Source organism: Chelonoidis abingdonii, chromosome 1 (assembly GCF_003597395.2).
Source record: "Chelonoidis abingdonii isolate Lonesome George chromosome 1, CheloAbing_2.0, whole genome shotgun sequence".
In the NCBI taxonomy this organism is placed as follows: domain Eukaryota; kingdom Metazoa; phylum Chordata; order Testudines; family Testudinidae; genus Chelonoidis; species Chelonoidis abingdonii.
The window spans coordinates 326,848,986-326,861,732 of NC_133769.1; the positions used below are offsets into that span (position 1 = coordinate 326,848,986).

Genomic DNA, 12,747 nt, shown 5'->3' on the forward strand with positions numbered 1-12,747 from the left:
TCATTCACATTGATATTTAAAGAAATTATATTTTAAGAACATGCACTTCTGCTCATTCCCTCTTCACTCATTAAATTCTTCTGGGTTAAGGCCAGTAATGTTTGGGAATTGTTGTAGGCCTATCTGAAGAAATCAGTCTTGATGGATTTGAAGGAGGGTTTAGTTACTGGGAGGATTTGGAACCAGAATTCCCAGGACTTTTTACCCTGGTTGCTTTCTTCTTTTCTTTCCCGCCCTCAAGTGAAAATGTCATGAGTTCTTTGGTTCTGGAATGCTATGTTCTTGTCCTTGGAAATATACTTCACAATGAATTCTCTTCTCAAAGGAAGCGTTCAGTCTCTAGAGAGGTTTCATGTTTTCAAAAGGCCATTTTGTGAGTATTTTAATGAACATGAATACTGTACACAACGAATCTGTGGCATGTGCAGCCAGCAGCACTGAAAGCCTTCAACTCCAGACATTCTTAAGTTTGCAAAATGAGACTACCCATGTGTCACTGACTTCAGGGGCAGCTCCAGGCACCAGCATGCCAAGCGTGTACCTAGGGTGGCAAGCCACGGGGGGCACTCTGCTGGTTGCCGCGAGGGTGGTAGGCAGGTTGCCTTCGGCGGCATGCCTGCCGAGGGTCCGCTGGTCCTGCAGCTTCGGTGGACCTCCTGCAGGCGTGCCGCCAAATCCGCGGGACTGGGGACCTCCCGCAGGCAAGCCACCGAAGAGAGTCTGCCTGCCGTACTTGGGGCAGCAAAATACCTAGAGCCACCTGACTGACTGTGGTTCAAATAGACCATGGCACCTTAGCGGCAAATGGAATCAAAATCAGATCAGTTTTGATGACATGTCTGAGAGCCATGTGAAAGGTAACCACATAAAAAATAAAGTATATTAGTAATATTATTTAAACATAACTTGGGTAATGCAGATGGCGACTTGAATACACATGCTTGAAAAACTTACCAGCAGGTGTAACGGTAGTTTTCGGTGCTGGAAGTAAACTCCTGCGGGGAGTTGCTGTGCTGGTTGATACCTGCAGTGCAGTCCTACTGGTCCCCTTGGGTAAATCTTTAGAAAGCACAGATGCCTTAGGAGGGATTTGCTCTTCACTGCCAAAGTTTGAACCTGCAGGAGGCCAAAATTGCACTAATTATAACTTCATAAAAAATGTATGTAAGTTCTGGAGCATAGACTGAACTCATGTTTACAATTATAACCTATAAAGGCATATTCTCCTCATTACTCAGAGGAGTAATGGCTCTGTTACATATATATTTCTCCCAGTGCATCCGGTTATTCACGGGTAAAGGATTCCCAATACTGAATTTCTATTATGTTAAGTCTAGGCTGCTTTTAGGGCCTGATTCTGATAGCACTTACTACCGGCCTTCTTAATGCTTACCACTGTAAGCATTTTTGCTTGACTACTGGGCATGGAGCCACCGATGTTAGTAAGCAGTGCCTCTGGTATGTAAGATCAGAGCCAGAAGACTTAGAACCTTGCAAAATCGAGTCCTTAATCAGCAAGGGTTTGTTACAATCAATTCTTCTGATCTTATACAGAAATTTGAATGATAACATGAAAAGAAAAATCTGCTTTAATCAGCACATCCTTTTCAATCACATTCTCATATTTAATCTAAGGTTGCCAAGGTTTCCATTTGACACAGAGCTTTCAAAACCCCTATATGTGTTCATTTGGCTTTCCTGTATTTGCCACCTAAGAAATAATCACATCCTAGGCTCTTTGCAGATATAAGGAAATCAGTTTTCTTTTCTACATTTAAAAAAGTAACAGTGGAGTGTCTTTTTATCTATTAACTAGAAAGCCGAAGTGGAGTGAGAGATTACCGCATGTTTGGACTTGACCATTTGCAGGAATATGAAGCACTTGCTTGAAAACTGAGCACAGATACTGGCAAAAAAGACACAGAATTTCATAGAAAGACTATAATTTTTATTTTCATTATTTTAAACAAAGAGGAATCAAATGCTATTTAGGTATGGCCTGTAGGGAAATGATAACATTATTAAAATAGCTAGCATGCCAAAGTCTTCAGTCTATTTAAGATGTAGGTTTCTTATTCATCCATAAAGAGACTCTTTTCATTTTCTTTCTGAACATCTTAGGATCTGTTATAAAAAAGGTGCACGTTTCAAAAAGAAAAGCACCTTTTCTGATAAAAGGAAAAACTGTATCACCCAGCTTTGAAAAAAGACCTTAAGGTTTGCTGTCCCTTTAAGGTGGCTTGCATGCACGTCTTAGTTAAAGGAGTGTGCCTAAAGTCTACATGAATTGCTACAAACACATTTAAAAGACAAGGTGGGTGAGGTAATATTTTTTATTGGTGAGAGAGACCAGCTTTCGATCCACACCGAGCTCTTCTTCAGGTCTGGGAAAGGCGGAAGGAGCTCTGTGTGGCTTGAAAGCTGGTCTCTCTCACCCATAAAAGATATTACCTCACCCACCTTGTCTCTTTAACATCCTGAAACTACACTGCATACTACAAACACATTTGACCTTAACTAAAATAACAAGCTACATTACAAATTCAAATTAAACCATCTGATGTACCTGAATGGGAGCAGAAAAAACACAAGCATGTATCATCCATGCACGTAATATCCCTAATACATTACACAGTTATGTTGCTTCAGAATTACAGGAATTTTTCACCAGTTTAACAAATGTTAAAGATTATGGAGCTAATTCTCTGCTGGCAGAACTCCACTCACTTCAATGAAGTTACACCACTAGGAAATTTGGCCCAACCTGTGTAATGTCCACTACACACATGCATGCCGAAGGCTCTCCTGGATGTTAGTGATATTTTATTGGGCATGCTCTCATTTAATCATTTAACCACATGCTGCTAAAATTATTAACAGTTCTTTGAAATGTGCTCACCTAGTTGATTTGGGATGATTTTTTTTAAGTATAGGAATTACCTCAAGAGGAAATATTTATTGTTATTTGCAGAGATATACAGCTCAAATGTCCTTTTACTGAAGCCTCATATGCCTCTCTTTTATTCTCTTATGTGAAATTTATTATACAGAGAATATTTCAATTTAGAAATCTGGCTAGCTTCCAGCATGGAAGCAATTCTTCTGTCTGAAGCATGAGGTGCCAGGGGAAGCTATATAATCTATTCTGAGCGAGATCTTGCATGACAAATTATTTATTTATATATATTCAGCTTTTTTAGTATGAAGTGCAGCTGGCAACAAAAAGCCTTGCCCTTTGAAACACAACAGAGCAGGGCCAATAACTAAAGGATAATTACAGGCTGAATGGAAAGCCACCTGAAATGTGATGTGATCATATACCAGGTATCCAGAAATGTCCAGTACCTGGAGAGTGATGTTAATGCCTATGGACATTTCCTGTCACATAAACGGTTGTGCAGATTAACAGAACAGAAGAGGAACAAACACTCTCAGAATTTTTTAAATTATTTGTTCCGTTATTCATCCTTTAACAAGGAGATACTGAATTCTTGAGGATGTCAAGTTGAATGGCAAGATTTATAGATCCAATGTACCATGCTGAGGCCATTGTTTTACTTAAGGAACAATACATCTCATCTTGCTGTTCACCCAGATATGAAGTCTATACACATGTGAATGCGTGTGGGAATACATGTGTGCACACAGACAAACGTATGTTTACATAATTTCAAGGCTGTTCCCACTGATGTCTCTGGGGACGGGATTGGGCCCTCACTGAATTATTCGAGCAGCAGGGCTGGAATTCCAGCTTGCTACATACATTTCCGGAATGTTTCTTTTCTTTTAAGCTAACATTCTAAGCAGAGAGTAAATTAAACCCCACTACTCCTCACCTCCTGAGAGGAGAATAATAGTTTTCATTTAACTCAGTGCAGTCACTTACCTCACGGAAGCAAATTAGATAATGTGATGACTCCTCACCTAACAATTTTTAGTCAGTCATGACAGCACATTTCCATCTACGGCCTACGAGTGATTCAGTATTATTTGCTCTCTTAAAATCTTCCTATTCCTTATTTTTTTACTAAAAAGAATATACAGAAACAGCAAGATGTGCAGATGCATGAAAGGTGTTCCATGGGATTACATTACTGTAAGCTCCATCCTTCCTTGCCCACTCCTCTTTATACTTTGCCCTCAATTGTTGTGTCATGTGTAAAACTTAAGCCATGTCTACACTTACAAGCTTACAGTGGAACTGCTGTACCAATACAGCTGAGCTCTCCCGTCGACATAATAAAAACAGCTCAGTGAGTGGCAGTAGTTATGTTGGCGGGAGATGCTTTCCTGCCGACATAGCACTGTGCAGATTATACTGGCAAAATTTATGTCACTCAGGAGGGTGGTTTTTTCACACCCCCGAGCAACAAAAGTTTTGCTGACATAAGTGCTAGTGTAGACATGGCCTTAGATTCTAAGCTCTTCTGTGAAGCACCTGGTACATCTCGTGGGTGCTATAAAAGGAACAAATACACATATATTGTTCTTAATTATAGACCAGCATGATGATCTTGCGGGAGAACACGTCCTTAGTATTAACAACCTTCTGAGTGGCTAAGGGTCTTCTGCTACACTGCTGGTTATTGACTCCTTACTGCAAGTCATTGATCTCTAAGGATTCCTTCTTCCCCTTCTGTGGAAAAACATGTGGAAGATGAACAGATTTATGAGCCATCTGGGGAGTCATGGCTGCACCCCATCCATCCTTCTACAGTGCAGGGCATGTGGCTATATGAAAAGGCCAGAGGTGGGCCAAATAGTGTAGGCTAGGGATTTAAATGAAACAATGAATCGAAAACAGGTTCCCAGGCTGATACACAGATAACAGGCTGTGTGCCTCACACACGAATAGTTACATACATTTTTTAGGCAAAAAAGTCACTGGGATTTTTTAAAAATCCTTTACTTAACTTGAAAGAAATTCAATCATTTTGCCAAGGGAACATGTTGCTTTGCGCACACCTAAGTCTGAGCAGAGTTCCTTTCTTGAACGGTAAACAGTGCAGAAGATTTTGACACAGAAGCTTTTGCATGCAAGACTGGCCAATGGCGAGTGGGCTAGCATAGTGACAGCCTTCTTTATCTATATTTGTTAGTGTCCTACAGTCTCTTTCTGTCAGAGAACAAGGGCAGGCGCTGTCAAAAAGAGGCCTGTTTCTGGCAATATTTTGAACTTTTTTGTTTTATTGATAAATAAACCATGAGAAGGTACAAGAACATTTGGAGCCAGTCCTCTTCTATGGCTCAGTGTCTCATGAGCTGCAACGCCAAGACTCTTAAACTGCATACATTTCCGGATCTTCACAGTAGGTCAAGCATCAGACTGTTTTGGCAATGAGCTGGGAACTGTTAGTTAACTACTGCAGCTATAATCACACCCAAGAGGGAAACACAAAGGACGCATCTGCATACATGCATGTTCAGTGACGCTCTCACATTCATCCAGAGCAGTAGCCGAGACCTTTCTGTATTAACATTTCAGACACTACCTTGCTGTAAGTTTAAAAACAACAAAAGGTATATCTATAGGCAGGATATCACATAATAAATAGTAACACTACTTAGCACTTATATAGCACTTGTTATCCATATATCTCAAAGTACTTTACAAAAAAAGAAAATTAGGCACAAAGGGATCAAGTGAATTGCTCAAATACACACAGCAGGTCAGGGGCAGAGATGACTATAGAAAGCAGAGAAAAATCATGATCATCAGAATGATTTAAAGACGAACACTCACCTGCGACATTTTGGCCTGATTTTCTATCTGGGCTTTACCAGGTTACCCTTTGGTGCCCAGTTTTGCTACAACAAATATTTGTAGGTGCAGTTTTGCATCTATGATTATTTTTGGGTGTAGCTCAGGTCATTTAAGCACTTAATTTACAGACCCAGTCTGGTGCTTAGGGGGTGTCTATACTACCCGCTGGATCAGTGTGGGGGTCAATTTATCATGTCTTATCAAGACGTAATAAATTGACCCCAAGTGCTCTCCTGTCGATTTCTGTACTCCATCTCCGCGAGAGGCACAGGCAGAATCGATGGGGGAGCAGCAGCCGTCGACTCACTGCAGTGAAGACACCGTGGTGCATAGGTCTACGTACATCGAATTCAGCTACATTATTCATGTAGCTGAAGTTGCGTAACTTAGATCAATTCCCCTCTCCTCCCCCCAGTGTAGACCAGGGGTTAAGATGCTTCACTGACCTAAATTGTACCTGCAAATAATTACAAGGAGAATAATGGTGGTTAGCTTTGGAAAATCTAGCCTTCTCCTACCAATGAAAGGTATGTCTGCAGTGTTACTGGACCAGAACAATGATGTCCTTTGAGACTTCTTCACAAGTAAATAACAGTGTCAAACCGTGCAGATATGAAAATGCAAAAAGCAAGACTCAAACCATTGAGACCACATCAGAGAACAACAAATGGTTGTAATGTGACATGCTGCATAACTCAATGGGAAGGAAAATACTTCTTATCCAGTAACGATGGTCACTAGGAACAACATAATAAGGTTTTAAAGATTACAGAAAAGATGTTATGATAATTTAGAGTCAATGTCTGGTGCTCTGAGTAATAGTCTGAGCAGGAAAATCCCTAAACCATTGTGAATAAGCCAGCGACATTTAAAACAAAAACACAAGCAATATTTCACTAGCTTAGCTCATTTTCCCATACTTTAATTTATTAAACTGCCTTCTTTACTTGTGATTTCTTCCATATACCTTGGCAATCAATTTGTATACTTTAATGATAAGCTGCATAATGTGTCAGTTCACTTTCATATTGCATTAATTTAGCAGTCTTCTTTTCAGTTCAGTCTTGTTTAATTATTGGTGCATACAATTCCTTTTACATATCCACTTTCATACTTTTCCATTTGATCTGAAGCTATATAATTGATCAAGAAACATAATATGAATGCATACTAGTCCATAAGGGTTACTATGATGGAACAAGATTACGATTATAGAACAGATTATTAGTCCAGCTAATTTGCCTTTGCCGGTAGCCAACATCTGATATTTCAGAAAAAGGTGTAAATCCCACAATGCATCAGGCCAACTGTGTAATGGATCATTGACAGTAGGGATGAGGTGACAGATTTCCAATCTAAGCACATGATTGGTTCAAACCAAGAGGCATGAAGATTGATATTCACAGTATTTTTTTTTAACCTAGTTGAAAATGTTTTTATTACTGCACTTTATTTTACTGACTTCGAAGTGTACGTTTGTTTCACATTAAACCGAACTAACATATTTTACCAATGAACTGTATAATAAGATGACTGTAGTGTATTGTTTGTCTACACACATTCACACACACACAGGTAAGAATTTTAAAAGAGCACAACACTGAAAATTGGAATCTGATTTTCAAAAGAGCTCAACCTATTTAGGCATCAAATAAGTAACCAAATTTTCAAAAGCTCTCAGTCAGCACATGGTGTCACAACAGGGTGCTGAATGCCATTGAAAACCTAGTGCTAATTTTGGTTCCTAAATTGGAGCTGAGTTTTTTGAAAATTTATGCCCAGTTGGGGCTCCTGAACAACTAGAAATCTGACCTTGTCCCCACATTAATAAAAATATATCACAGTTTAATCTGAAAAGTCTGGTGTGTTTCTAAACCATTGAAATGCAATACAAGAAGAGAAACACTTTCAGTTACTCTATTTCTATTTTACAAGTATACGTTTATATAATTTATTTGGCTTTTCCAACAAATAAAGAAGGAAAAACCTCAACTGTACATATCAAGTGCTGATCCTGCAACTTGGTTTGTGCAGGTGGACCTCTGCACCTGCGCAGACCATCTTGCAGGATTGAAGCCTTTCTTTAATGGAAATTGTAAAGCCCTCAAATACTTCAGTAATGAGAGTGGTATAAGCAGACATAATGATTATGTTAGCTCCATATAGATCAGGGGTTCTCAAACTGGGGGTCGGGATCCATAAGGGGGTCACCAGGTTTTCACTTGGGGTGTTGTGAGCTGTCAGACTTCACCCCAAACCCCACTTTGCCTCCAGCATTTATAATGATGTTAAATATATAAAAAAGTATTTTTAATTTGTAAGGGGGGGGGTCACACTCAGAGGCTGGCTATGTGAAAGGGATCACCAGTACAAAAGTTTGAGAACCACTGATATAGATGGTGCCTACGGGTGCTGTAGCCCATAAAGCCAGTTTGCTAGCTTGCTATATTGCATAATATGTTTTCTTTATTGGTTTGATTATTTTGTTATCATATCTTAGTATTACTGATGATCTTATTTTCTAGAGTTTTGTTTATGTTGAATTCCAATATATACTATTCATAATAGTTATTCATGGTTATTCATGGCTGTAACACAAGCAACCTACAGGCCTATATCCTGTATGATTAGCTAGAGCGTGTCAGTATGAGTGTTTGCAACCTTTGGCATAGATAAATGGCTTACCAGTCGCCCCCCTTTACTTTGGGGAAATGCATGGGGAACCAAACAAAGAACTGAATCTGTTTACCTTAGGTCTGGAGCAGACTGGTAACCGCAGGGCACACCGCAGAACGTGGAAGTCAGAAGTAAGGCCAAGGGTAATGGTTTTCGAAATGAGATAATCGATATTAATACATAAGAATATATGTCAGAACATGTTAACCTAGAGTAAGTGTACCCAAAGATTTATTTGGGTGAGGAAATAAGATTTGGGCATGGTAGGTTGGGCCAGGATTAACGCAGTGTAGGACCTTATAAAAGGGCAGGGTGGTCACTTTTTTCTATCTTCTATCAAGCTATCAGCTCAGCTTTTCAATACAGCCTGGCTACTCAACACTCAAGGCTTGGGCATGCCAGATATGAAGCTGGTCCTCTGAGCTGGTCCTCAGGTCTTCAGGGAAGGGTGTGAGCATGCTAGCTTAAGTAGTCTTTTAGAATAGAGATATTACCACCAGGGGTCATAGAATTGTATTACTTCTTTGTGACTCTGTGTTCAATAGCATTTATTGTTCTTTCATTCATACTAATAAAGATCTTATCAATTTAGTATTATCCTCAGTGTAAGCAGGGGCAGCTCTAAGCAGTTTGCCGCCCCAAGCACGGCAGGCAGGCTGCCTTCGGCGATTTGCCTGTGGAGGGTCCACTGGTCATGCCTGTGGGAGGTCCGTCGAAGCTGTGGGACCAGCGGACCCTCCGCAGGCAAGCCGCCGAAGGCAGCCTGTCTGCTACCCTTGCGGCAACTGACAGAGCGCCCCCGCGGCTTGCCGCCCCAGGCATGCGCTTGGCGTGCTAATGCCTGGAGCCGCCCCCTGAGTGTAAGTGTCCTTGCCACACAACCTGAGAGTCCTCTCACGACACTGAACTCTCTGCGTTCTCTAACCCTGTAGCCTGAATTGGGACAAGAACCTAAAATATCTTCTGATCAGACCAGTAGGAAGCCATAGTAAACAAGCCCATAAATTCAGGTCAACAGTGCCTTTGCCAGCCAGCACCCCCTCATGGCTGTGGGTAGTACAATGGCAACTCGGCCTCAGTTTCCCCACTCCAGCAACAAGTCATTTGGCCCCATGCTGGGTAGCTTCCCTCTATCTGGCTGGGTCATTTACACTCTGTTTTCTTCCAGGGCAATAGAGTCGGAAAGAAAAGGAGCCCAATGACCCTAATGAAGAGTTGATAATACCAGGCCCCTGCAGCGTCCTGACTCCTTTCGCTCCAAGAGAGTGTACCTATCCCCTTGGCTAGGGTTCATATGGAAACAAGGCCTGTCCACTCCTCTGGCGTCCAGCCAGGCAATCTGTATTCAGCAGCTGGGACCAGTTCGTTACATTCCCTTGCTACCTCCTAGGGCTGCTTCCTACTTTGCTTCTCTGGAGGCATTTCCAGGCTCATATTCTCCGATTCTCCCTCTCTGACTTCCTAGCCAGCTTCCTGCCAGTCTACTAGTGAAAGAGTCTCATCTGAGTAGTCTCTCGGTCACTCTGGCAGCCACTCCTCTCCTTTGATCACAGAGCCATAGATTCCAAGGCCAGAACGGGCCACTGTGATCATCTAGTCTCACCTCCTGCATGGCACAGGCCACAGAACTAGAGGGACCAAATAGCAAGTGTGAAAAATCATGACAGGGGTGGGGCTAATAGGCACCTATATAAGACAAAGCCCCAAATACCGGGACTGTCCCTCTAAAATTGGGATGTCTGGTCATCCTACACAGAACTTCCCCAAAATAATTCCTAGGGCAGATCTTTTAGAAAAGCATCCAGTCTTGATTTAAAAATTGCCAGTGATGGAGAATCCACCACTACCCTTGGTAAATTGTTCCAATGGTCAACTACTCTCACACAGGGCCGGCTCCAGGCCCCAGCACACCAAGCGTGTGCTTGGGGCGGCATGCCACGGGGGGCGCTCTGCCAGTGGCCAGGAGGGCGGCAGGCGGCTCCGGCGGGACCTCCCACAGGCGTGCCTGCGGAGGGTCCGCTGGTCCCATGGCTCCGGTGGAGCATCCGCAGGCACACCTGCGGGAGGTCCACCAGAGCCGCGGGACCAGCTAGTGGCAGAGCCCCCCGCCCCACGCGGTGTGACGCCATCCTTGGGGCGGCGAAATGGCTAGAGCCAGCCCTGCTCTCACAGCTAAAAATGTGCATTTTATTTCTAATCTGAATTTATTTAGCTTCAACTTCCAGCCACTGGATCCTGTTACACCTTTCTCCGCTAGACTGAAGAGCTCATTATTAAGTATTTCTTCTTCATGTAATTACTAACAGACAGTATCAAGTCACTCCTTCAACCTTGAGTCTATCAGTATACGGCCTGTTTTCTAACCCTTTAATCATTCTTGTGGCTCTTCTCTGAACCCTCTCCAATTTATCAATGTCCTTGAACTGTGGATACCAGAACTGGACACAGTATTTCAGCAGTGGTTGCACCAGTGCCAAATAACGGAGGTAAAATAACCTTTCTACTCCTACTCAAGAGTCCCCTGTTCATGCATCCAAGGCTTGCATTAGTCCCTTTGACCACAGCATCACACTTGGAGCTCATGTTCAGCTCATTACCCACCATGACTCCCACATCTTTTTCAGAGTCACTGCTTCCCAGGATAAAGTCCCCCATTGTGTAAGTATGGCCTACATCCTTTGTTCCTAGAGATACACATTTCACTGAGCCATTTTAAATCACAGTGTTTGCTGGAGTCTATTTTACCAAGCAATCCAAATCTGCAGCCTTCTAATCGCCCAGCAGTTGCTGACCCAGCAATTACCGGCAGCTAAGGAAAACAGCCTACTTGTTAACCTCTTGGTGGCTGTAGTACAATGGGGTCTATACCCCATGGGAGATGGGTCTAAAACCAAACCTCAACCTAAACATGCTACAGGCTTTTGGGGCACTGAGTTTTTGAAATCTAGATCCAAATTTTGTGGCTTGGGCCATCTCCAATGTCTTTCTTATGTATTTGTTACAAACATTGCTGACCAAGGTCAGTATTTCATTACTTGGTAAAATTTCTGTGTACTTTGGTGGCAGAGATGCATACAACTTGCTGACTGTAAAGCAGAGTTATATAACACATTTAATTTGGGCTAATTTACACAACTGGCAAAACAACGGCATGTAATAAAAGTCACTGAATACTTTACAGAAGAGCTTGGAATTTCAAGTGGCACACTTAACGGAATGTACGCATTTTGTAAAGGGGCCTGCTTTTTAGAAACTATTCCCACTGCTGTTCTACTTGGGATGTTGCTGAGTGACGTTCAGATGACACTGGCTGTGCTGTACTCCATACCAGACAGATCATAAAAGTGCAGAATCAAAAATGCAGGGCTGGAAAGGACTTTGAGAAGTCATCAAGTCCAGCCCCCTGCACTGAGGCAGAATAAAATAAACCTAACTCTACCCTAATAGATGTTTGTCTAACCTGTTCATAAACCCCCCCAGTGACAGGAATTCCACAACCACCCTTGGAAGCCTATTCCAGAGCTTAACTACTATCATAGTTGGAAAATGTTTCCTAACATTTAACCTAAAATTCCCTTGTTGCAATTAAGCCCCTTACTTTCTTGTCCTACCTTCGGCGGACATGGAGAACAACTGACCACAGTCCTCTTTATAACAGCCCTGAACCTATCTGAGTCCCTCCTCAGTCTTCTTTTCTCAAGACTAAATATGCCCATTTAACCTTTCCTCAGGGGTCAGGTTTTCTAAACCTTTTATCATTTTTGTTGCTCTGCTCTGGACTCCCTCCAGTCTGTCCACATCTTTCCTAAAGCATGGCACACAGAACTGGACACAGTACTCCGGCTGAGGCTTCACCCAGTGAGTAGAGCAGGACAATTACCTGCTGTTTCTTACATACGACATCGCTGTTAATATAATCCAGAATGATATTAACCTTTTTTGCAACTGCATCACATTGTTAACTCATATTCAATTTGTGACCCAGCTCCTTTTCAGCAGTACTACCACGCAGTCAGTTATTCCCAATTTTGTAGTTGTGCATTCAACCATGATAACATTGTCAATACCTACCCTAGTTGCAAGCAAGATAGAAGGATGTCAACATCCAGAACAAACATCTAATGGAGAACCCAAGTAAAGAACCCAGTGGCTTTTCCCTCCCATGGAAAATATGGTTCACTTTGAACCGCATCCACATACCACGCAGCAGATGCACCTACCTCCTCCAGAAATGATCATACCCTGGCAGTATCTCTGCCATCCACTTTGTGTCACCAGAGACAATCAATTGGATCACTAACCTAGAC

At 42.1% G+C, this 12,747-nt stretch overlaps 1 protein-coding gene across 1 annotated transcript in view; it reads right to left on the minus strand.

The window, feature by feature from the left end:
* Positions 1-12,747, minus strand: part of MTUS2 (microtubule associated scaffold protein 2) — a 545,841-nt gene that overhangs the window by 175,430 nt on the left and 357,664 nt on the right. Inside the window, exon 6 of the mRNA XM_075065972.1 lies at positions 955-1,116. Coding sequence (XP_074922073.1) covers positions 955-1,116 — 162 coding nt within the window. The remainder of the gene's footprint in view (positions 1-954; positions 1,117-12,747) is intronic.